The sequence below is a fragment of the Pan paniscus genome, chromosome 4 (assembly GCF_029289425.2).
Source record: "Pan paniscus chromosome 4, NHGRI_mPanPan1-v2.0_pri, whole genome shotgun sequence".
NCBI classification, from domain to species: Eukaryota; Metazoa; Chordata; class Mammalia; order Primates; family Hominidae; genus Pan; species Pan paniscus.
In genome coordinates, this window is record NC_073253.2 from 103,815,436 (window position 1) to 103,840,877 (window position 25,442).

Genomic DNA, 25,442 nt, shown 5'->3' on the forward strand with positions numbered 1-25,442 from the left:
TGTTTGGAATCAGAAACTTCAATTGTCAGCCACATACACAATATTTTCTACAGATGTTGCAGAAATGCATTTTTGAGCTTATTTGCATATGATGAAAAAAACACTTATTATATGCTTTCGATCATTTGAAACCTAATTATTCAATTGGTAGAAGGCCTGAGTCCTTCACTTACCCACTCCTCTTCCACATGCCTTTTCGGGTACTTCTCTGCTTTTTTGCAGAAGCACTAGAGGGTATGGAAGCTGGAAGGGGACCTGTTGATTCCAGTAGACTGGGGCTACTTGCCGTTCTCATCCTGCTTTTCCTCATTCCCCAGTCTCTCTAACCTACTGAGATGTGATCTGGGCTTTCTATCATTATGTTTTATCTCTCTTTCTTTTACCTTTTGTTTTGTTTTGCTTTCCTTGGATTCCCTAATCTTTTCATGAAAAATGAGAATAACATCCAAAATTTACTATGTGTCATACACTGTGCTATAGACTTTGTACACATTATTTTTGTCTACTTTTCATAGTGCCTAAGATGGAAGTAATAAATTTATCTCCATTTTAGGAATGATACAGGTTAGGCAACTTTCCCAAGGTCATATAGCTGATAGAAGATGAAATTACGATGCAAACCCAGGTTATCTGGCTCTGAGCCAGTATTCCTAAACTGTGACCTACGCACCTGTCTCTGTGGCTTTCCAAGGTTTGAGAGAAACCTGGTGAGACTTTGCAACCACTGGCTGTCATCATCAGGTGGGATGAATCTGAAAGTTGGAAAAACTCACACCAGGCTATCAGATATTTGTGTTGGACTCAGACCTATTTTGATAGCTGAATTCCTCTTTGCTCTCTGGCTAGTCCTTCTCAGTTTCATTTGTACACTTTGCCTCTCACTAGTCATTATATGATGGGATTCCTCAAGTTTCATTCCTAGCCCTCTCCTCTTTTCACTCTTTACTCTGTTCTCAGGCCATCCGATCACTCTACATGTCTCACAAATTTACATCTTCCAAGCTCCCCAGACCCATACGTCCAGCTGGCCACTTGCCCTCATCTTGGGTGTCCTGAAGGCCCCTTCCACTAAACATATTCAGAATCAAAATAAATGAGCTGCTCCCTGTGCTTGCTTGCCTTTACTTGGAAAACCTGGTTCGTTCCAGTGTTCTCCATGTTACGGCTGCTATGCTATCCAGTTACGCAAGCTGGAAACCTGGGAGTAATCATCATCATCTCCTCATCTAAATCCATGACAAATAGTATTAGTCTCTCCAGGGCAACTGATAAAATTTCCTAATAGGTCTACCCACATCCATTCTGGCTTTCTTACAATTGGTTTTTATTATAGCCAGAGTAATCTTTTAAAAAACGTATCTGACCATATCAGCAGGGTTGTTCCCTTCCAATATCCTCAGCCTCATTTCACACCAAAATTATCCACTGTATCAGTCAGCAAGAATTGGATGGAACAATCAAGTTAGATAATTTGAAGGGAGTTTAATAAAGAGGTGGGCAGTGTCAATGGCGTGTGGAGCTAGTAGCAAGGAGGTACGGGGACCATTCAAAGCCTGAAGGGGCAAGAGTTACCATAACCAGGAGATGGCAACTGTATGGAAATATTGCCTGGAAGGAGCCATGACCTTGGGTAGGGAAACACAGATAACCCATGATGACCTGTCAGGGAGCATGCTGTGGAAATAAGTACTCATATGCATTCATCTCATATGCAACTCATTCTCCTTCTACCCATCCTAGTGCCTGTCATTGACATTGTAAGTCAGGGGCAACAGACTACTGTGGAAATGCATGAGCCTCCAGGAGCTGAAGCAGGAAGAGGCTAGAACATGGGGGAGGAGCAGTCAGAAGCTAGCTAGGATACCTACTAAGTCAGGGTGAAATTTCAAATATAAAAAGAGAATAAATGCAAAATAAAAATATCTAAGCAGTCATGACCACAAAATATGAACCTCAGATGAAATAATATCTACTTGATCTTCAGTGTGTAGTTCTAGAACAGAACTTCCCAAATTTACAGAGTTCCATTTTTCCACTGGTCATAACTAATGGGTATACTTGCTTGTATGGTCATACCAAAATCTTTTTTTACCAAATAATGGGTGCCCCCTCACATCTGGGTTAGTCAGTCCAACTCAGAATGTTCTTTCTAACTAAACTTGTCTTAACCAGTTTGAAGATTGTCCCCGCACAACCTTTCTCCCCTTTTCTTTACTACACTGCTATGAAAGAATTCCCTTCATTTTTATTCTAATGCCTATGAAATAATTCCTTTCATTTTTGTTCTAATAAAGGAAAACTCTGTTACTTTTTTTCTTAAACTATTAGACATGTATTGTTATTCTCTATTTAATAACTGTAAAATGTATCTATGAAAACAAAAATTATTATATAAACACATTAACACTGAAACAAAGTGAGTTGTTTAGATTAAATTGACATACCCCTAATAAAATCTAGCAGATGTTTTATAAATATCTGTCAGCTATTTAAATTGTGAGATTCTTATGGGAAATTACTATTTGTGCTGACTACAATACATATTTAGAATATTTAGGAAACTTTCAAGACTTTCACTTCCAGAAATTTGGCAGGTTTCTTATCCTGAAAAACTCCCCTGCTACACCTAGAAAAACTGCATATGGTAGAATAAACATCTTTTAAAATGCATAGATGAGGCCAGGTGCGGTGGCTCATGCCTGTAATCCCAGCTATTGTGAAGGATGCAAGTCAGAGATAACCAAGTCCGTGCACATTTGTGTCTTTCCACAATGTCAGACTTTTATTAATGCTATTTCAATTACAAAAGCCAAGAGCTCCATGGAGTTCCCAAGGAGGCAGTTCTCCTTAGTACTTCCTGTTCACTCGGTAGTCAGAGCCACAGGCACACGGGCTCAAGTCACTCCACAAGTCAGTCAATTTTGCAAACCATACATATAGTATACTTATTCAATGTATAAATATTATAGACTAAATGTTCCACAACAAACATTTAACATTAAGAGAAAGGGGATAGGAAAAAGGATTAGTGAACCAGTCGAGCATGAGTGATGAGACAAAAAGAATATCCTGGTCTGGCCCAGGTGATCTGTTGTTCTTGCAGGGAGGAGTCTTTGTTGCGGGCAGAGCCTTCGGCGGCATATGCCAGGTGCTTATCACAAGTGACAGCAACGATGGGTGTTAGGAGATGCAGAAGTCCTGCTCTTTTTATGGCCACAGAATCCTCTGGTGAGGACTGATAGTGGAAGAGTGTGCTTGGTTACGTTGTTACCTGGCTGGATGCAGTCTTTATTGATCACGCAAAACATCTGCTCCCTGTTGGCAAAGTGCCTTTTGAAATGTAAGATGGAGTCTTTTTCTAAGATGGAGTTACTTATGTCAAGGGCGCTCTATACACTAGCACTTTGGGAGTCTGAGGTAGGAGGCCAGCCTGGGAAACACATGGAGACCCTGTCTCTACAAAAAACAAAAAAGTTAGCTAGCTGTGGTGATGTGTGCCTGTAGTCCCAGCTACTCCAGAGCTGAGGTGGAAGAATAGCTTGAGCCTGGGAGTTGAAGGCTGCAGTGAGTCATGATTGCACCTCGCACTTCAGCCTGGGAAACAAAGTGAGACCCTGTCTCAAAAAAAAAAAAAAAAAAAGGCATAGATGATTTCACAATAAAACAGGGAAATCCACAAGTGTCAAAAATGAAGAGAGGAGAAAAATCTGTGTGGTGGTGATACCCATAGTGTGCTCTGAAGTAATCTGAAGAATGAAGAGACTAGGATAGTGGTGTAATGGGGCTGTGGGATGGTGGGGAGTGAGTGGAAGGTGGTGGGAGCGGACCTGAGACCAGGTAATGGTGCAGTGGCACTCACCAGGTGGGGAGTTGGAACTGTTGCCCCTACGGGAAGCCCAGAAGCTCAAAAGTCACAATTTCACCTCTTCATTTCAGAACAGAATGCAATATGAAGTTTAAAAAATATAAACTAATATTAGATATTTTGGGGGGATGGAAAATATAAATGTCTATGTGGGGAGGACCTGAATGCAGTGGAGGAAGGGAATACATAGGGTGCAGTGTTTAATTTCTTAAGTTTTGTCCAACTTGGGTTTTTTGTATTACTTTTTGTATTTGCAAGATGTCTTAGGATGAAAAACTGTAAAGAAAAAATGAAGTTACAAAACAGCATATACAGTATGTCTGCATATGCGTGTGCACATGTATGTGTATAGAATTTCTGAAAGGTGTGCACTTAAATATAACTAGAGCAGATTACAGAAGAACTTACACAGTAAGATAACACATACAATTTAGAGCATGCAACACAACACTATTGGTGCTTAAAGATACATATACATATAATAAAACTATAAAGAAATACATGAGATTGATAAACACCAAATTAAGTCTAGTCATTATATTTCAGGGGCAGGATGGAGAAGGCACCCAGGGAGGGCCACACTAGGTGAATTGAACATTGTTGGCAATATATTAGCTCTTAAGCCAGGTGGTAGTACATGGATATTAGTTATGTTATTCTTCATTCTTTTTTCTTAAATGTTATAAAATATACTTAATACTTTTTAAATAAAATATTTTCTGATACTCTTCTGAACCATACTTGGACATGCCTGAGGCCTTGAAGAGATGCTGGTAGTCTGATACCTCTAGAGAGTGACCACCTCTGCCCAGAATTGCGTCTTATTTTTTTCTAATGCAACAATTTATTTTATCAGCAATATTTATTGAGTCTACTATGTCCCAGGCCCTGTTCTAGGCACTGAGAACACAGCAGTGATGAAAACAAACAGAAATATATTCTAGTGCATTTTAGGTTTAGATAATATCAAGAAAGACGACTCTGCAGGAAAGAAATTGCTGAGATTTTCTCTTTTTTGCTGTTAGTGGATTTGGTGGATGGGTTGGTAGAGGGTGCCAAAAGGCCTTTTAGGACTAATCTCTGAGAATGTTGCACGCCCTCAAATAAACTTAGAAATCATGGTCAGATTCTGTTATTAGCACCTGATAAAGTACACCTATGATTACCACCTCACACGCTGTCTGGATAGGCTTATCAGCTAGGTCTGGAGGAAAATTGGATTGGAATTAAACTGGATATTATAATGGTATTTCTCATATATGTGCTGTCCTGATGAGATATTCTTGATATTATTGTGGTTTAGATCAACCATCCTAAAAAACAGGAATCTGCTCCCCACGTGTGAAGCCACCTTCATCACCCACCCTTCATTCCCAAGTATTGATTATGGTTTTGTTGTATATCTTATTGCTGGGCAATTGCAACCATTCTTTCAAAGTAGGAAGGGAGTAGATAGTCATACCTTCTTTGAAGTACAAAAGTCAGTCTACATGCTTGTCCTGTCATGTATTGTCATTTAACAAACCACCCAAAATGTAATGTCTTAAAACAATATTCAATTCATTAAGTTCAAAGTCTATAGGTTAGAATTTTGGCCAGGGCTTAGCTTGCCAATTCTTCTGCTTCATGGCATTGACTGGGGCCACTCAATCAATGAATACAATGTTCAAGTTATCTTCAGCTGGTGGCTGTTCGGATTTATGGTGGTCCAAGAAGCATTCTTTAATGTGTCTAGCAGCTTAGTTGGGTTGGCTGATGCCTAGGCTCAGCCAGGGCCTTCTTCCTCTCCTGTGGTTTCAGGGCTTCTCCACATGGCTTCTTTGCAAGATAGCTGAACTTCTTCCATGTGGCTCAGGGCTCTAAGAGAGTGTGTTTCCAGAGGCTAAAAATAGAAGCAACTGTCAGGCCTCTGAGCCCAAGCCAAGCCATCGCATCCCCTGTGACTTGCACGTATACACCCAGATGGCCTGAAGTAACTGAAGAATCACAAAAGAAGTGAATATGCCCTGCCCCACCTTAACTGATGACATTCCACCACAAAAGAAGTGTAAATGGCCGGTCCTTGCCTTAACTGATGACATTACCTTGTGAAAGTCCTTTTCCTGGCTCATCCTGGCTCAAAAAGCACCCCCACTGAGCACCTTGCGACCCCCACTCCTGCCCGCCAGAGAACAAACCCCCTTTGACTGTAATTTTCCTTTACCTACCCAAATCCTATAAAGTGGCCCTACCCTTATCTCCCTTCGCTGACTCTCTTTTCGGACTCAGCCCACCTGCACCCAGGTGAAATAAACAGCCATGTTGCTCACACAAAGCCTGTTTGGTGGTCTCTTCACACAGGCACCCATGAAATTTGGTGCTGTGACTCAGATCAGGGGACCTCCCTTGGGAGATCAATCTCCTGTCCTCCTGCTCTTTGCTCCGTGAGAAAGATCCACCTACGACCTCAGGTCCTCAGACCGATCAGCCCAAGAAACATCTCACCAATTTCAAATCCGGTAAGCGGCCTGTTTTTACTCTCTTCTCCAACCTCCCTCACTACCCCTCAACCCCTTCCCCTTCACCCTTAGCGGCAAGTCCCGCTTTCCTGGGGCAAGGGCAAGTACCCCTCAACCCCTTCTCCTTCACCCTTAGCGGCAAGTCCCGCTTCCCAAGGGGGCAAGAACCCCCCAGTCGCTTATTTCCACACCCCAACCTCTTATCTCTGTGCCCCAATCCCTTATTTCCGCACCCTGACCTCTTATCTCTGTGCCCCAATCCCTTATTTCCATGCCCCAACCCCTTCTCTGCTTTCCTGGAAGGCAAGAACCCCCCACCCCTTCTCCGTGTCTCTACTCTTTTCTCTGGGCTTGCATCCTTCACTATGGGTAAGCTTCCACCTTCCATTCCTCCTTCTCCCTTAGCCTGTGTTCTCAAAAACTTAAAACCTCTTCAACTCACACCTGACCTAAAACCTAAATGCCTTATTTTCTTCTGCAATGCCGCTTGACCCCAATACAAACTCGACTGTAGTTCCAAATAGCCAGAAAATGGCACTTTGAATTTTTCCATCCTGCAAGATCTAAATAATTCTTGTCGTAAAATAGGCAAATGGTCTGAGGTGCCTGACATCCAGGCATTCTTTTACACAGCAGTCCCTTCCTAGTCTCCGTGCCCAGTGCAACTCATCCCAAATCTTCCTTCTTTCCCTCCCTCCTGTCCCCTCAGTACCAACCCCAAGCGTCGCTGAGTCTTTCTAATCTTCCTTTTCTACAGACCCATCTGACCTCTCCCTTCCTCCCCAGGCTGGTCCTCGCCAGGCCGAGCTAGGTCCCAATTCTTCCTCAGCCTCTGCTCCTCCACTCTATAATCTTTTTATCACCTCCCCTCCTCACACCTGGTCCGGCTTACAGTTTCGTTCCGTGACTAGCCCTCCCCCTCCTGCCCAGCAACTTACTCTTAAAAAGGTGGCTGGAGCTAAAGGCATAGTCAAGGTTAATGCTTCTTTTTCTTTATCCCAAATCAGAAGCGTTAGGCTCTTTTTCATCAAATATAAAAATCCAGCCCAGTTCATGACTTGTTTGGCAGCAACCCTGAGACACTTTACAGCCCTAGACCCTAAAAGGTCAAAAGGCCGTCTTATTCTCAAAATACATTTTATTACCCAATCTGCTCCCGACATTAAATAAAACTCCAAAAATTAAATTCCAGCCCTCAAACCCCACAACAGGATTTAATTAACCTTGCCTTCAAGGTGTACAATAATAGAAAAAAGTTGCAATTCCTTGCCTCCACTGTGAGACAAACCCCAGCCACATCTCCAGCACATAACAACTTCCAAACGCCTGAACCACAGTGGCCAGGCATTCCTCCAGAACCTCCTCCCCCAGGAGCTTGCTACACGTGCCGGAAATCTGGCCACTGGGCCAAGGAATGCCCAGAGCCCGGGATTCCTCCTAAGCCACGTCCCATCTGTGTGGGACCCCACTGAAAATCGGACTGTTCAACTCACCTGGCAGCCACTCCCAGAGCCCCTGGAACTCTGGCCCAAGGCTCTCTGACTCCTTCCCAGATCTTCTTGGCTTAGCGGCTGAAGACTGACACTGCGCGATCGCCTCGGAAGCCCCCTAGACCATCGCGGACGCCAAGCTTCGGGTAACTCTCACAGTGGAAGGTAAGCCCGTCCCCTTCTTAATCAATAAGGAGGCTACCCACTCCACATTACCTTCTTTTCAAGGGCCTGTTTCCCTTGCCTCCATAACTGTTGTGGGTATTGATGGCCAGGCTTCTAAAGCTCTTAAAACTCCCCAACTCTGGTGCCAACTTAGACAATACTCTTTTAAGCACTCCTTTTTAGTTATCCCCACCTGCCCAGTTCCCTTATTAGGCTGAGACACTTTTAACTAAATTATCTGCTTCCCTGACTATTCCCGGACTACAGCTATATCTCATTGCCACCCTTCTTCCCAATCCAAAGCCTCCTTTGCGTTCTCCTCTTCTATCCCCCCACCTTAACCCACAAGTATAAGATAACTCTACCCCCTCCTTGGCGACCTATCATGCACCCCTTACCATCTCATTAAAACCTAATCACCCTTACCCCATTCAACGCCAATATCCCATCCCACAGCACGCTTTAAAAAGATTAAAGCCTGTTATCACTCGCCTGCTACAGCATGGCCTTTTAAACCCTATAAACTCTCCTTACAATTCCCCCATTTTACCTGTCCTAAAACCAGACAAGCCTTACAAGTTAGTTCAGGATCTGCACCTTATCAACCAAATTGTTTTGCCTGTCCACCCTGTGGTGCCCAACCCGTACACTCTTTTGTCCTCAATACCTGCCTCCACAACTCACTATTCCGTGCTTGACCTTAAAGATGCTTTTTTCACTATTCCCCTGCACCCCTCGTCCCAGCCTCTCTTTGCTTTCACTTAGACTGACCCTGACACCCATTAGGCTCAGCAAATTACCAAGGCTGTACTGCTGCAAACCTTCACAGTCAGCCCCCATTACTTCAATCAAGCCCAAATTTCTTCCTCATCTGTTACCTATCTTGGCATAATTCCCATAAAAACACACGTGCTCTCCCTGCCAATCGTGTCTGACTGATCTCTCAAACCCCAGCACCTTCTACAAAACAACAACTCCTTTCCTTCCTAGGCATGGTTAGCGTGGTCAGAATTCTTACACAAGAGCCAGGACCACACCCTGTAGCCTTTCTGTCCAAACAACTTGACCTTACTGTTTTAGCCTAGCCCTCATGTCTGCGTGCAGCGGCTGCCGCTGCTTTAATACTTTTAGAGGCCCTCAAAATCACAAACTATGCTCCACTCACTCTCTACAGTTCTCATAACTTCCAAAATCTATTTTCTTCCTCATACCTGACGCATATACTTTCTGCTTCCTGGCTCCTTCAGCTATACTCACTCTTTGTTGAGTCTCCCACAATTACCATTGTTCCTGGCCCGGACTTCAATCCGGCCTCCCACATTATTCCTGATACCACACCTGACCCCCATGACTGTATCTCTCTGATCCACCTGACATTCACCCCATTTCCCCAAATTTCCTTCTTTCCTGTTCCTCACCCTGATCACGCTTGATTTATTGATGGTGGTTCCACCAGGCCTAATCGCCACATGCCAGCAAAGGCAGGTTATACTATAGTACAAGCCACTAGCCTGCCTCTTAGAACCTCTCATTTCCTTTCCATCGTGGAAATCTATCCTCAAGGAAATAACTTCTCAGTGTTCCATCTGCTATTCTACTACTCCTCAGGGATTATTCAGGCCTCCTCCCTTCCCTACACATCAAGCTTGAGGATTTGCCCCACCCAGGACTGGCAAATTAGCTTTACTCAACATGCCCTGAGTCAGATAACTAAAATACCTCTTAGACTAGGTAGATACTTTCACTGGATAAGTAGAGGCCTTTCCTACAGGGTCTGAGAAGGCCACCGCAGTCATTTCTTCCGTTCTGTCAGACATAATTCCTCAGTTAAGCCTTCCCAACTCAATACAGTCTGATAACAGATGAGCCTTTATTAGTCAAATCAGCCAAGCAGTTTTTCAGGCTCTTAGTATTTAGTGAAACCTTTATATCCCTTACGGTCCTCCATCTTCAAGAAAAGTAGAATGGACTAAAGGTCTTTTAAAAACACACCTCACCAAGTTCAGCCACCAACTTAAAAGGGACTGGACAATACTTTTACCACTTTCCCTTCTCAGAATTCAGGCCGGTCCTCAGAATGCTACAGGGTACAGCCCATTTAAGCTCCTGTATAGAAGCTTCTCATTCCAGACACCAGACCAACTTAGACTGTGCCCCAAAAAACTTGTCATACCTACTATCTTCTGTCTAGTCATACTCCTATTCACCATTCTCAACTATTCATACTTGCCCTGCTCTTGTTTACACTGCCCGTTTACACTGTTTTTCCAAGCCATCAAAGCTGATATCTCCTGGTGCTATCCCCAAACTGCCAGTCTTAACTTGAAAAGAGCCGGGCACATTCCTCAGCCCCGGGCTCAAAACAAACAAGCCCAATACAAACACATCCCATCCTCCCATCCCACCACATATCGCCATATATCTCTCAAACTTCCTGAGCCCAGTACAAACACCACCAGGAAAGTCTCCAATAAGGGGACAGCCGTTCAAAGTTTTACTGAAAGAGCGGGAACCAAAAGAATTCCTTTGTTCCCCTGTAACTTTCAGGCTATAAAAAGCAAACACTCGCATTGTTCTGGGCCCTCTTGTATGCTGTGGAATGGAGGGACCAGGTTCGAACTTGTAGTAAAGATCCTTGCCACTTGGCTTTGACTCTGGACTCTGGTGGTCTTCTTTCGGGAACTAACGGTCTGGGCATAACATCTGGGGGCTCGTCCAGGATTCCCCAAGCCCACCAGACCCCTGGTCAACGGATCTGCTAGGATCGATCTACTGATAGGTGAGCTGGCTCGTCTCCGTTTGTCTGTCTGTGTCTGTTCTGAATCCGAATCTGTGACTCGCGAGGTCTGAAACTGGAGCTGGCACAGTCCTGGCGGACGCACTATAGGACGGCCAGCGGAGACTGGTGGGAGACGTCCCCTGGCTCTCATCTGATCTATATTGCGATCTGAGCTGCCCCGGTTTGGCGGGCAGCAGCCGTATCTGAGCTGCCCGGTTGGGCGGGCAGCAGCTGTCTCTGATCTGAGCTGCCCCGGTTTGGTGGGCAGCATCTGTCTCTGATCTGAGCTGCCCCGGTTTGGCGGGCAGCAGCTGTCTCTGATCTGAGCTGCCCCGGTTTGGTGGGCAGCAGCTGTCTCTGATCTGAGCTGCCCCGGTTTGGCGGGCAGCAGCCGTATCTGAGCTGCCCGGTTGGGCGGGCAGCAGCTGTCTCTGATCTGAGCTGCCCTGGTTTGGTGGGCAGCAGCTGTCTCTAATCTGGGCTGCCCCAGCGCGACCGCGATCCAGGCGGCTAACTCTGACCCGGGCTTCCGGTGCGCACTTGCGATCTGAACTGCCCCGGTTTGGCGGGCAGCAGCTGTCTCTAATCTGGGCTGCCCCAGCGCGACCGCGATCCAGGCGGCTAACTCTGACCCGGGCTTCCGGTGCGCGCTTGCGATCTGAGCTGCCCCGGTTTGGCAGGCAGCAGCTGTCTCTAATCTGGGCTGCCCCAGTGCGACCGCGATCCAGGCAGCTAACTCTGACACGGGCTTCCGGTGCGCGCTTGCGATCTGAACTGCCCCGGTTTGGCGGGCAGCAGCTGCCTCTGACCAGGGCTGCCAAAGTGCGCCTGCGATTAGATATCATTAATAAGTCAGATCAGATTTCCTTTACTGGGATTCAAACCCACATTCCTTTACAGGAAGAGACTACAAATTATTACAGGATGGGTAATACCCAGAGCACTCCTCTATCTCTCCTTACGAGTAATTTCAAAGAAGTTAGAGCAAGGGGCCATGATCTTGGTATAGAAATCAGGAAAGGAAAGCTAATTACTCTGTGTCGCTCCGAATGGCCTGCCTTTGATGTGGGGTGGCCGCCCGAAGGGACCTTCCGACTTGCTGTCATCACTAGGGTAAAGTCCAAGATTTTCCTACCTGGGCGTGCGGGCCACTTAGATCAAGTCCCATATATCCTCATATGGCAGGACCTTGTTGAGAACCCGCCTCCTTGGCTGTCCCCTTTCCAATTGGCTTCTGAACCCTGTAAGGCACTGGTTGCTCGACCACTAAAATCCAAGCAACCAACTGCCCCACCCCCATCCTGTTCTACCTGACAGTGGGGACCCACTGTTCACAGAACCCCCTCCGTACCCCTCCGGGCCCCAGGCCCCAGCCCCCCTGGCTGAGCTGCGGGAGGGAGCAGGCGGACGGGAGGCGGCCGGCACACACGGGCCCGCTGAAAGGGAAAGTAACTTTGAAGGGCCGGCGGGGAGGACGTGAGGGCGCACTTCACGGACTAGCCCCCCTCAGCTGCCTGACTCCACGGTGGCTTTACCCCTTTGGGAAATAGGACCCCCAGATGACACAGGAATCCCCAGGCTCCAGTACTGGCCATTCTCCACCAGTGATCTGTATAACTGGAAAACTCAGAGTGCTCGGTTTTCAGACAACCCCAAAGATTTACTGGCTTTACTAGATAGTGTCATGTTCACCCACCAGCCCACTTGGGATGATTGTCAGCAGCTCCTCCGAATTTTGTTCACCACAGAAGAGCGAGAGAGAATACAGATAGAAGCTAGAAAGCTGGTCCCGGGGGACGACGGTCAACCGACTGCCAACCCCGACCTCATAAACACAACCTTTCATCTGACCAGGCCGGCGTGGGTCTACAACACGGCAGAAGGTAGGGGACGGCTACACCTTTATCGCCAGACTCTAATGGCAGGTCTCTGGGCAGCTGCTCGCAAGCCCACTAATTTGGCTAAAGTATATTCTATTCTGCAGGGAAAGACAGAGAGCCCAGCTACCTACTTAGAAAGATTAATGGAAGCTTTTACACAGTACACCCCCATAGATCCAGAGGCTCCAGGAAGTCAGGCAGCTGTTGTAATGTCTTTCGTAAATCAGGCAGCCCCAGATATTAAGAGAAAACTCTAGAAATTAGAAGACTTGGAGGGAAAGCGGATTCAGGACCTCCTTCAGATAGCCCAGCGGGTTTACAATAACAGAGATACTCCAGAGGAAAAGCAATTTAAGGCCACTAAAAAAATGACCAAGGTCCTGGCAGCAGTGGTACAGAAAGAGCATCTACAGCCAGAGGTAACATATCTAGGGTACCTGCTTAAGGGAGGGCAGCGCTGGCTAACAGACGCCCGGAAACAAACTGTTCTGCAGATCCCCAGGCCACAATCCACCCGACAAGTGAGAGAATTCCTGGGGTCGGCGGGATTTTGCAGACTATGGATACCTGGGTTCGCAGAACTGGCTAAACCCTTGTATCAGGCAACACGGGGGCAACAGCCATTTAATTGGACAGACGAAGCCGAGTTGGCCTTCCAACAGATTAAAACTGCCCTACTCTCCGCGCCTGCACTAGGACTACCTGATGTTACCAAGCCCTTCCACTTATACGTGGATGGGAATAAGGGTGTCGCCAAGGCGGTAGTAACTCAGAACTTAGGCCCCTGGCGGAGGCCAGTTGCCTACCTGTCAAAGAAGTTAGACCCAGTAGCTGCCGGGTGGCCCCCTTGTCTCCGAAGGATTGCGGCCACGGCTCTGATGGTGCAAGATGCTCATAAACTTGTCATGGGGCAAGAATTGTGGGTCGTTACTCCACATGCCATCGAAGGTGTACTCAAACAGCCACCTAATCGATGGATGAGTAACGCCCGCCTCACCCAGTACAAAGGACTACTACTAAATCCTCTCAGGATAATTTTCCTGCCCCCAACGACCTTAAACCCTGCCTCGCTGCTGCCCAACCCGGATCTGGACGCCCCACTCCATGACTGCACCAAGATACTAGCTCAGGTGCACGGAGTTCGAGAAGACCTGCAGGACCGCCCACTTCCTGACGCCGACCTCATCTGGTTCACTGATGGGAGCAGCTTCATGCATCAAGGCCAGAGGTACGCTGGAGCGGCAGTAACTTCAGACACTGAGGTAATCTGGGCGGAACCCCTGCCCCCGGGGACATCAGCCCAGAAGGCCGAACTGATAGCGCTCACCCAAGCTCTTACCTTAGGGGCGGGGAAAAAGCTGACAGTATATACAGACAGCCGATATGCTTTTGCAACGGCGCATATACATGGGGCCATTTACAGGGAACGAGGGTTACTGACGGCTGAAGGAAAAGAGATAAAAAACAAGCAAGAGATCCTAGCCCTGCTAACAGCCCTATGGAGGCCAGAAAAATTAGCCATTGTACATTGCCCAGGGCATCAGAAACTAACTACTCCAACTGCTCAAGGCAACTTTCTGGCAGACCAAACTGCAAGGAATGTGGCAAAGGCTCCCAGCCAACTCCTTGCACTCCAGCTCCCTGACCCGGGCCCCCGGGACTTGCCATATTTCCCTGAATATTCAGAACAAGATCTCCAGTGGATTGACAAACTTCCCCTGAATATTCAGAACAAGATCTCCAGTGGATTGACAAACTTCCCCTGAAACAAATCCAGAATGGGTGGTGGACTGATACTAATGACCAAACCATCCTACCAGAAAAATTAGGACAACAGGTGTTAGAACACATCCACCGAACCACCCACCTGGGGGCCCGGCGGATGATAGACCTGATCAGACGCTCCAAGCTCAAAATCAGACATATAGCTGAGATGGCCAGCAGTATCGTGACAAGTTGCAAAGTCTGCCAGCTTAACAACGCATACCCCCAATCTCAAGCTGCAACAGGAACAAGGCTCAGGGGAACCAGGCCCGGTATCTACTGGGAAGTAGATTTTACTGAAATAAAGCCAGGAAAGTACGGGTACCGGTACTTACTTGTCTTTGTAGATACTTTTTCAGGGTGGACTGAAGCATTCCCAACCAAAAGAGAAACTGCTCAGGTCGTAGCAAAGAAAATTCTGGAAGATATCCTTCCCAGGTATGGCTTCCCCATCCAGATAGGGTCAGATAATGGGCCCGCTTTCGTCGCTAAGGTAAGTCAGGACTTGGCTTCCATCCTTGGGGCAAATTGAAAACTACATTGCGCTTACAGGCCCCAGAGTTCAGGACAGGTAGAAAGGATGAATCGGACCTTAAAAGAGACCTTAACTAAATTGACTATAGAGACTGGCGCTAATTGGGTAGTCCTTCTCCCCTATGCTCTGTTCCGGGCCCGTAATACCCCTTACAAACTGGGCCTTACCCCTTACGAAATCATGTATGGCAGACCTCCACCCCTGGTTCCTAGCTTAAAAGATGACCTGCTTAAGTCTGAAACAGAAAATGTCTCTGAATTCTTATTTTCCTTACAAGCCTTACAGAAAATTCACCAAGAAATCTGGCCCAAGCTGAAAGAGCTATATGAGACCAGTCCCCCACCGACACCCAATCCGTACCAGCCGGGAGACTGGGTCCTGGTTAAGCGACACGGACAAGAGACCCTAGAGCCCAGGTGGAAAGGACCACTCCAAGTACTCCTGACCACACCCACCGCCCTGAAGGTAGAAGGCATTGCGTCATGGATCCACTACACCCACGTCAAGCCAGTGGACCCAACCTCCGACCTTCTGGGGCCAATCACGGCGGCGGCTGAAGCACCGGACACGTGGACTGTGGACAGAGCTAAGAACAACCCCTTAAAACTCACCCTGCGCTGGCAGCATAGCTCACTGCAAACATGCAGTTAGGTAGTCTAACTCTAACATTGGTCGCCCTAGTGGCCGCTGGGAAAAACGTAAAGCCAGCTCCTAATCCCTTTGTCTAGAGATTCTGGCTTTATGAAAACCAAACCCACCCTGGGCAACCTCATAAGCCCGGGAAACTAGTGGCCAGTGCAGATTGCCCCTCTTCAGGGTGCAATAGCCGAATTTTACTAAATTTTACCAATTTCCCAGTAGCCAAACCAGTGGCACCAATAATATGCTTCGAGTATGATCAGACTGAATACAATTGTAAGCACTATTGGTGGCACCAAAGTGCCGGCTGCCCTTATAACTATTGTAACATCCATAAATACCAATGGTGGGGTGGAAAAGAACAGATAGATCCCAGATGGCCCTTCCATCGCAGACGAGATGGAGACCTTTCATATACATGGATAGTTAGAGACCCCTGGAACTCCCGCTGGACCACGCCTCAACACGGGGCTGTATACTACTCCTCCGCCTCCACATGGCCTAGCAGTCACCTCTATCTGTGGCGGGGTCTAGTGCAGGTACGGCCCCTGGTCCATGGAAATATCCAGCGACAAGAAAACCGCCTGACACAAGATTTACGTCCTTTTTCCTGGTTAAAATTATTGCAAGAAGGATTAGAACTTGCCAACCTTACAGGACTTCACAGCCTGTCTGGCTGCTTTCTGTGTGCCACTCTAGGGCGTCCACCGCTAACCGCTGTCCCCCTGCCATGGGGATCCTCCACCTCTGCCCAAGCTAACAACCACCGAAACCTCTCATATGCCCCTATCCCTAACGTGCCACTATACCTAAACCCCAGTCAAGAAAAGTTTCCCTACTCTTTCTCAGGAACTAATTCCAGCCTCTGCAGCATCACTGCAATGCCCCCTAATATCACCTTAAGGGCTCCGTCAGGCATATTCTTCTGGTGTAATGGAACATTATCTAAAAACCTATCAAGCCCCTCTGTTACCAACCTACTGTGTCTTCCTATCCCATTAGTTCCCCGGTTAACTCTACTTACTGCCGGCGAGTTCCTAGGGTATACCGGTAACTGGACTAGTGCTGTTATTCACCCAGACCCTAGACCGAGACCTGCACAAGCCATATTTCTCCCCCTCATTGCAGGAATCTCCCTCACCGCATCCTTCATGGCGGCCGGACTGGCTGGGGGAGCCCTAGGTCACACCCTCATAGAAAGTAACAAGCTGTACCAACAATTTGCCGTTGCTATGGAGGAGTCAGCTGAGTCCCTTGCCTCCCTCCAGTGGCAGCTCACGTCCCTAGCACAGGTAACCTTGCAGAACCGGAGGGCCTTAGACCTACTCACTGCTGAAAAAGGGGGTATGTGTATGTTTCTAAAGGAAGACTTGTTTCTACATAAATGAATCAGGGCTTGTGGAAGACCGGGTCCAACAGTTATGCAAGTTAAGCACAGAAGTAAGAACACAGCAGTTTGCTTCAGCTGCAGACCAATGGTGGAACTCATCTATGTTTTCTCTGTTAGCCCCCTTCCTTGGACCCCTGCTGAGTCTACTATTTCTGCTTCCCGTAGAACCTTGTGTTGTTAACAGAATTTTGCGGTTCGTTAGAGAAAGGTTTGACACTGTACAACTCATGGTCCTCAGAGCCCAATACCAACCTATAAACGCTGAAACAGAATCAGACTTATAAGACCCAAGATTGGCTCTAAAAATACCTGAAAAGAAAGGGGGGGAATGAAAAGAGCCGGGCACATTCCTCAGCCCCGGGCTCAAAACAAACAAGCCCAGTACAAACACATCCCATCCTCCTATCCCACCACATATCACCATATATCTCTCAAACTTCCTGAGCCCAGTACAAACACCACCAGGAAAGTCTCCGATAAGGGGACAGCCGTTCAAAGTTTTACGGAAAGAGTGGGAACCAAAAGAATTCCTTTGTTCCCCTGTAACTTTCAGGCTATAAAAAGCAAACACTCGCATTGTTCAGGGCCCTCTTGTATGCTGTGGAATGGAGGGACCAGGTTCGAACTTGTAGTAAAGATCCTTGCCGCTTGGCTTTGACTCTGGACTCTGGTGGTCTTCTTTGGGGAACTAACGGTCTGGGCATAACAAACTCTTGAAGTAAATAAATAATCTTTGCTGGCAGGACTGCTGAATCTCCTTAGGCACTCTCTAATCAGATATCCTGAGTCGTCCCAATTCTTAGACCTTTTATACTTGTTTTTCTCCTTCTGTTATTCCTTTTAGTTTCTCAATTCATCCAAAACCATATCCAGGCCATCACCAATCATTCTATACGACAAATGTTTCTTCTAACATCCCCACAATATCACCCCTTACCACAAGACCTCCCTTCAGCTTAATCTCTCCCACTCTAGGTTCCCACGCCGCCCCAATCCCGCTTGAAGCAGCCCTGAGAAACATCACCCATTCTCTCTCCATACCACCCCCCAAAAATTTTCACCGCCCCAACAGTTCAACACTATTTTATTTTTCTTATTAATATAAGAAGGCAGGAATGTCAGGCCTCTGAGCCCAAGCTAAGCCATCGCATCCCCTGTGACTTGCACGTATACACCCAGATGGCCTGAAGTAACTGAAGAATCACAAAAGAAGTGAATATGCCCTGCCCCACCTTAACTGATGACATTCCACCACAAAAGAAGTATAAATGGCCGGTCCTTGCCTTAACTGATGACATTACCTTGTGAAAGTCCTTTTCCTGGCTCATCCTGGCTCAAAAAGCATCCCCACTGAGCACCTTGCGACCCCCACTCCTGCCCGCCAGAGAACAAACCCCCTTTGACTGTAATTTTCCTTTACCTACCCAAATCCTATAAAGTGGCCCCACCCTTATCTCCCTTCGCTGACTCTCTTTTCGGACTCAGCCTGCCTGCACCCAGGTGAAATAAACAGCCATGTTGCTCACACAAAGCCTGTTTAGTGGTCTCTTCACACGGACGCGCATGAAAGCAACTAGTGTCATAAGTCCTAGACTCAGGTCTGGAACAGTGTTATTCTCAGTGTATTCCATCAGCCAAAGCATTCGCAGACCCAGATTCAAGTGGATAAATATTCTCAGACATATACTGGAGAAGAGAGCTAGTGAGTTTGTGGTGTTCTTAATCTATCATATCATCCCTTCCCACTGTTTGCTAGTGAACTTAGATATCATTGGTATTCCTGGTCAGACATGGGCTAAGTCCACTCTCATAAGCAGAACTCAGTCAAAGCAGAATAGGTCAGAAGGTGAGTATAATATCAAACTATCTCTTGTAGTGCCTTGAACTGGAGGAAATCCAGATAATGTAACACTGGGAGCAGGGTAGCCTAATAGCTAGAACAACTCAGCAACTTGGGGCTGGAAATTAGAGCCAGAATGTTATTCCTTCACTACTGAGTGCCTACCTATTAGGTGCCAGTTATTACTAGACACAAGGGTGAGATACTTGTTCTCTTAGATCCCTCAGTCTGTTGAAGATGAACAATTAATGGATGATGGATGAATGTTTAATCTATAAAATGTGTCTGATTTGGCAGAGAGTGAAAATCTAATGGTGGCTGGGAAGGATGCTCTGTGGAGTGGACATTAATCTGATTACCCGAATGGTACAAAGAAGCCAAGGTTGGAAGGAAGCACCTTCTAGGAAGAGAGTGCAGCAAGTGCAAAGTAGAAGGAACAAGATGGAAGTCAGTGTGTTTTGGAGGATCATGAATGATGAGTTGCAGGAAGTGAAAACAGAGGGAGAGAGAAGTCGTATAATATAGGACCTTGAAGGCCATAGTCAAGAATTAGGTTATCATTTGAAGAGCAAAAGTGAGCCAATGAAGGTATTTTATTAAGACAGTGGTATAACTTAATTGGTGTTATGAAAACACCTCTCTGGCTGCCAAGTGGGGAAAGGACTATGAGAGCACAGGAATGGGAGCAAGGACAGCATGATGGTGGTGGTAGGGGATCCTGGTGAGAGATGAAGGTCAAGTGCTAGTGACTGAGATGGAAACAAGTGTATGGACTAGAGACATTTAGAAGGTAATATTGTTAGGGTGTGGTGATGGATTGGAGGGGGTACAGAGGGAGAGGAAGGCCTCAAAGGAGAGTCCAAGGTTTCTGGTAACTAGGATACACTGTCATCCCACCCTGCCTCATCACCCAACCTAGGAAAGAATATTTAGATCATGAGTTTTACTCAATTCATCTTGCTTTTGAGAGTAAGTCTTCTATATCCCTACTTGGCTTCTAGAAACACTACCCAGCAGTGAGCCCAGAAATGTTCAAAGACACTAAATATATTTTCAAAGTGCTTTTCAATTCACTCAGGGAAAGAAGAGGGGAAGGTCTGTTCCTAACCCTTTCACTGTCAGTATATTTAACTAAGCCAGGTAACACGGGCTCTCCCCTTGTGAGTGTCATAGTACGTCTTTGAAAAGTAGCTAACCTGATCATGAAAATAAAATTGAGAGACTCAGCCTCTGTGGGAGACTCTTGCTCTCCCAGCCTGCCACAGTAATTGTTCTGGGATATCTCACTTCCCTGCCACATGGCGCTGTTCCCTTTGATTTATTTTCTCTGATGAAGGGACATTGAGTGATCACAGCTCCAGCTTTGTGTCATCATGACCGAACTCAATCAATCATAGCTGGGCCAAACAAGCTGCTAGAAGAAAATGAGTGAGAATTATTTTCTGTGCTCCTTTGCAACTCTTCAGATTATAGTTTATCATTCTCATCTGAGGGAAGGGGAGGGCAGACACCAGAATAAAACAGTAGTTTATTGTTGTGAGGAGTGACTGACAGGTATACCTTGAAGATGCAGCAATGGAGGGAAATAAATGTGTTCCGTTAGCCAGACATTGCAATCTCTGGCAAGGAAATGCTGTGGGTTCACATTTTCAGGCCCTGCTTGGCCTCACGGTTTAGATGGTTGTTGATCTCCCTGTGTAACATTTTCCAGGCTCATGTGAGAAACGTGTACAAATAAATCTGAAGATGAGAATCAAAGCACTTAGGTATCAAAAAATCCATGATTCTTGCCTCTGACAAGTAAAATTTGCTTTCAGGTGAAATGCTTCACTCACCCTTCACATTCAGCAATATGCTATGCTCAACTTGCAGCAAGACATTTTAGAATTATTTCTAAATCTAAGTTTCAAATATGCACAAATACATAGAAATTTGCTGTCAGTGATCTCTCTTCCATCTGCACCAGACTAAAGGTTCCAAAGACTTTAAATGTGCAAACTAAATATCTCCCACTCAGGGTCAATGCATGGGACAACTCCACATGATATTCCCTATGAGTCCCTGTCCGGGTGCCTACCGGGTAGTGGCAAGGGCTGACCTTCAAATGCCCTTAGAGTTGTAGAATGCGGCAGCCTTGTTGCTCATACCTCCATGAACCAACCTCATATGCTTATTAAATACCCCTTTCCCATCTGCGGCAAGGGTCTGGTACCTTTGGTAGGCCTCCAGCCATTCTCAGGCTTATCTGGCTTCAGACTTTCCCCTTCAGCCAATGGTATACATTGCTTATGACTTGGCTTTTGCTTCGGTTTCTTAATGTAGTTTGTCTTTCTGGTACTAGAACTCTACCCCAATCTCTATGTAGTCTTACATTTCCTTCTCAGGGGGACTGGAATCTGTCCCCTGAACCCATCCTACTCTACCCCCACATTTGGCTAGAGTCTTGTCTAGCAAAGTATAGTTTGCCTCACTCTGCTCCAGAAACTCTTGCTGGCAAACTTTTTTAAAAATTTTCCTGAGACAGGGTCTTGCTCTGTCACCAGGCTGAAGTAGATGTTGCAGTCATGGCTCACAGCATTCTAAAACTCCTGGACTCAAGTGATCTACCCACATCAGCCTCCTGAGTAGCTGGAACTATAGGCACGTGCCTCTGCACCTGGCTGATGTTTTAATTTTTTTTTTGCAGAGACAGAGCCTCACTATGTTGCCCAGTCTGTTCTTGAACTCCTGGTCTCAAGTGATCCTCTATCTTGGTCCCCCAAAATACCAGGATTCCAGGCATGAGCCACTGCACCCAGCCATTGCTGACAAACTTCACCTGTCAGAGTCAATTCAGATTAAGCCCATGCTCAGCCTCCTAAAACGCTGTGACTTGTCCTGCTGCGATTTGATACTCAGCATTGATCCTACCATTTTGGGCTTATTCCCTTCTTCATGCAGGGTCACTTTTGAGGGTCTAGTGGGCAACACAAAAGACAACACTTTCCCATTATAAATCCACACCAAGTGTGGGCCAGGTTTTAAATTACTTCAGTTAAGAGCCTCTGACAATAAAGTTTTAAATTTAACTCATGAAACATGCCAATAAATACCACATTATTTTTTGTTACATATAAAAAACTCAAAAATATTTAGAGGATCAATTCCCAAGCATCTTTCATTAAGCCAGCTGGTGACATAAACTTTCCTGTCTTGCATTTTTATCCTCCTCTTTTCATCCAAGATCATACCATCAAACCTTTATGAATTTGGGCAAAAGAAGGAAGTTAGGTATGGGAGATGCAGGCCACAGAGTACCTTCAGGGATTATTTTCTTCATGGTGATAGGGTGAGATCTGTCCTTATCTTCCTAAAGAGACTCATAAAACTCTGGATGTAATGAGTTCTATTTTGAGAAATAAACCAAAAATTGAAATTTAGAATTTTTAGTGCTGTACTCCAGTGATCCAAAGAAAATAATGAGTTGCATATTTGCAATTACTGTAATGTGACTTAGCTACACTATTGTAATCTGGACACAGATTTAAGACATAAAATCCCTGTGCTCCCTGGTGGCCTCAGGGGTGACATCACTTGTTATGAAATTGAGAGGGAGTAGTTCAAATAATGTAATGGAAAAATCCCAAATGCAAATGCAGTTGGTTATGAATCCAGGAAGATCACTGTGTTTATACCCAGAAGACTGACTACATCTCGTAGGAATCAGGAGAGTCTTTTGCTGTTACCACAAAACTGTCTGTTGACAATCCTGTTCCTCCTACTCATGGAGCCAGATTTTAGAGGTTAGGAACCAGACCTTAGTGTAAGGGCCCACAGCCACTGCTTTTTTGGCAGAATGGGAAGTAGGGAGTCTAGGAACAAGGGGTAAAACCCTACTCCTTTTCTCTAATAATCTCTCCTTACTCTCAGAATGAGAGAATTTGTGCAAGTGTCCAAGAAGTGTTCACAGTAGGCCTGTGAAGTAGGCACATGTACTGGGGTCACACTGCACAGTAAAACAAGCTCTGCTCTGGCATCAAACTCCCTGGACTGGGTTTGAACCCCTGACCATTACTAGATTCATGACCCTGGGAAAGTTCTTTAATCTCCCTGAGTCTGTTTCCTCATATGCTACAGTGGGAATCAAAATATCTACCTTGCAAAAATTATTGTGAAAATTGAAGATAAATAATTATGTTAATGTTTTCCACAGGGTAGAAATACATAACCGATAATAGTTAACTTATTACTAGTATTATCTTCTCCTTACCCTCTCCTATCACTTTTTCCTGAGAATTCCTTACAAATTCTCCAGTGACAACTAAGTACAGAGGGACATTCTATCTCTTCTTTTATCTTTGGGTGGAACTAGGTCTTAAGAGGCAGAAATAACTTTCACAATCTCCTCCCAAACTTACCCCAAAATTCCTCAGCCTGCTGAACAACCCACAAGAGTCTCCTTGGACTCAGAACCTGAACATGCAGAAGCTGTCTTGCTTCACTCCCCTTTGTGGGGTTCTCCTCCTTATGCTCAGAGAGCCCCAGAGACTTTCTGCAACTCCACTTTACCACTTAAGATCAGGCCATCAGCATGAAGGATGGCATCTGTTCATAGGAGGCTCAATCAATGTTTGTGCCCTGAATAAAGGTGTAAACCAAAAATAAAACTCTAAGCCCCTAGACTGACTGAATGGACCCCCTCTTGGCCACAGGGATTCCAAAGAAACCTGAAAACTAGTTCAGGTCATTACAGGAGAGGGCAGGCGGGGATCAGACATGCCACATTATACTTTCTTTCCATTGGAGTTCAGGAACACAATTGACCAGCATTAACATTAAAATAGAGATCCTAAGACTGACAGAACAGATTCTCCCTAGCAGTAAGTTACCAAATTCCAACTTGACTCTAGTATAGTATCACATGACAGATAGCAGGACCCTGAAGGAAATCAAAGTATTTTACTCCACAATATATTTCTTTGACATATTTTAAAATGGCCCTGCAAAGCCTTTTGTAGGAGAGAATTTGCATCTGTAAAGCGTCTCTATTAACAAAACTAGATCTTTCCCCTTGCAGCCCCCACCCCACCACCATCACCAATCCTGAAGAGATTAACTGAGACTCTAGCACCTTTTAAAGTTCTGAATAGGAAACATTCACCATCTATTATCTCTAGGGGCAGCCACCTGTAAGACTTCATAAGAACCTTGGTCTCTACAATCCCTTATCTTACCCCAGACACTTCTTTCTATTAATTCCAGGTCTTTAAATAATTATGTAACTCTTTCAACCAATTGCCAATCTGAAAATCTTTAGATTTACCTATGACCTATCACCATCCCACAGCCTCGGACCCCACTGCCCCTCAAGTTGTTCCACCTTTCTGGACTAAACCAATGTATGCCTCCGACCCCACTGCCCCTCAAGTTGTTCCACCTTTCCGGACCAAACCAATGTATTTATTGATGTCTTATGCCCCCTAAAATGTATAAAATCAAACTGTATCCCAAACACATTGGACACATGTTCTCAGGACGTCTTGTGACTGTGCCTCTTGCCATGGTCATTCATATTTGTCTCAGAATAAATCTCTTCAAATATTTTACAGAGTTTGGCTCTTTTCATTGACAAAGCAATTAGCTAAATCAGCTCATAACTTTACTTAGATATCACAAATAGTCACACACTTAATTCTAACTTTTAATAACTTCTACACCATAATCCTAATTTTATCCGTGACCATCAATTTTAAGTTTATATACTGCTCAGGTGTGCAAAAATGTTAACTTTTTACATCTCACAATTAAATTCAACTAATTCAAGTTCCCACCCCATCCCCACTCATCATTTCTGCAGATGTTGGGGAAAATACCTTGATTTTGCAAATTAAAGGTAATTTAATCACATTCAGTTTGAAATTTAGTCTCTCATTTATTAGGTTCAGGTCAGGATTCATCATTACACAATTCAAAAATTATAGCTTTTCCTACCACCCACCCCTGCATCAGTATTACAGTTGTGGGCAGGGGAGCTTACATCCCATTATAGTGTTGGGGTAGTGTGTCTGGTCTACAGACCTGCTGCAGGTCTTCCCTGGCCTCTGCTGTTGTCTTCCTCACTGGGCTCTTTAGATATTGGCCTCTGTTGCTCTATGCTGCTGATATATCTGGTCACACCTGGTTTGGCGGCTTGAACAGAAATATAATGCTGATGTTTGTGGTCACTGCCAGAGCCTCTAGTGACAAGGTCCATGTCTTCTGCATCCTCTTCACCCCTGACTGGGGCATCTTTTAGTCCACTGCCCTTACCTTCCTTCTGAGTACCCTACTGGGGAAGTGAACTTCTGGACAACACCTCATAGTGTGCTCAGGCCCCTCTCTGCCTAAACACACCCCTCCACCTTTCTACCCAACTTCATCACATGGTGACAATGCCAGTACACTGAGAGGAAGCCTCCTCCTACAGTTCCAGATAGGAAGTGGGGTGGTCAGCCTACTCCTAAACTATATGGGATTTTTATAGCCTCGTACTTCTTTCTCAGTTGAGGCCCAGGTGATGGATGACATCACTGGTTGCCTTTCTAATAGCTCTTTCTCTTCTCTTTGCTGAAAGAAACC

General features: G+C 45.7%; 1 protein-coding gene across 1 annotated transcript in view; it reads left to right on the forward strand.

Annotated features, from left to right (window-relative positions):
- The window catches only part of LOC117980343 (uncharacterized), a 176,129-nt gene extending 151,704 nt beyond the window's left edge, over nt 1-24,425 (forward strand). The window contains exon 4 of the mRNA XM_063604582.1: nt 15,254-24,425. Within this exon, the coding sequence (XP_063460652.1) occupies nt 15,254-15,305 (52 nt within the window). The 3' untranslated portion in view covers nt 15,306-24,425. The remainder of the gene's footprint in view (nt 1-15,253) is intronic.
- The last annotated feature ends 1,017 nt before the right edge of the window (nt 24,426-25,442 follow it).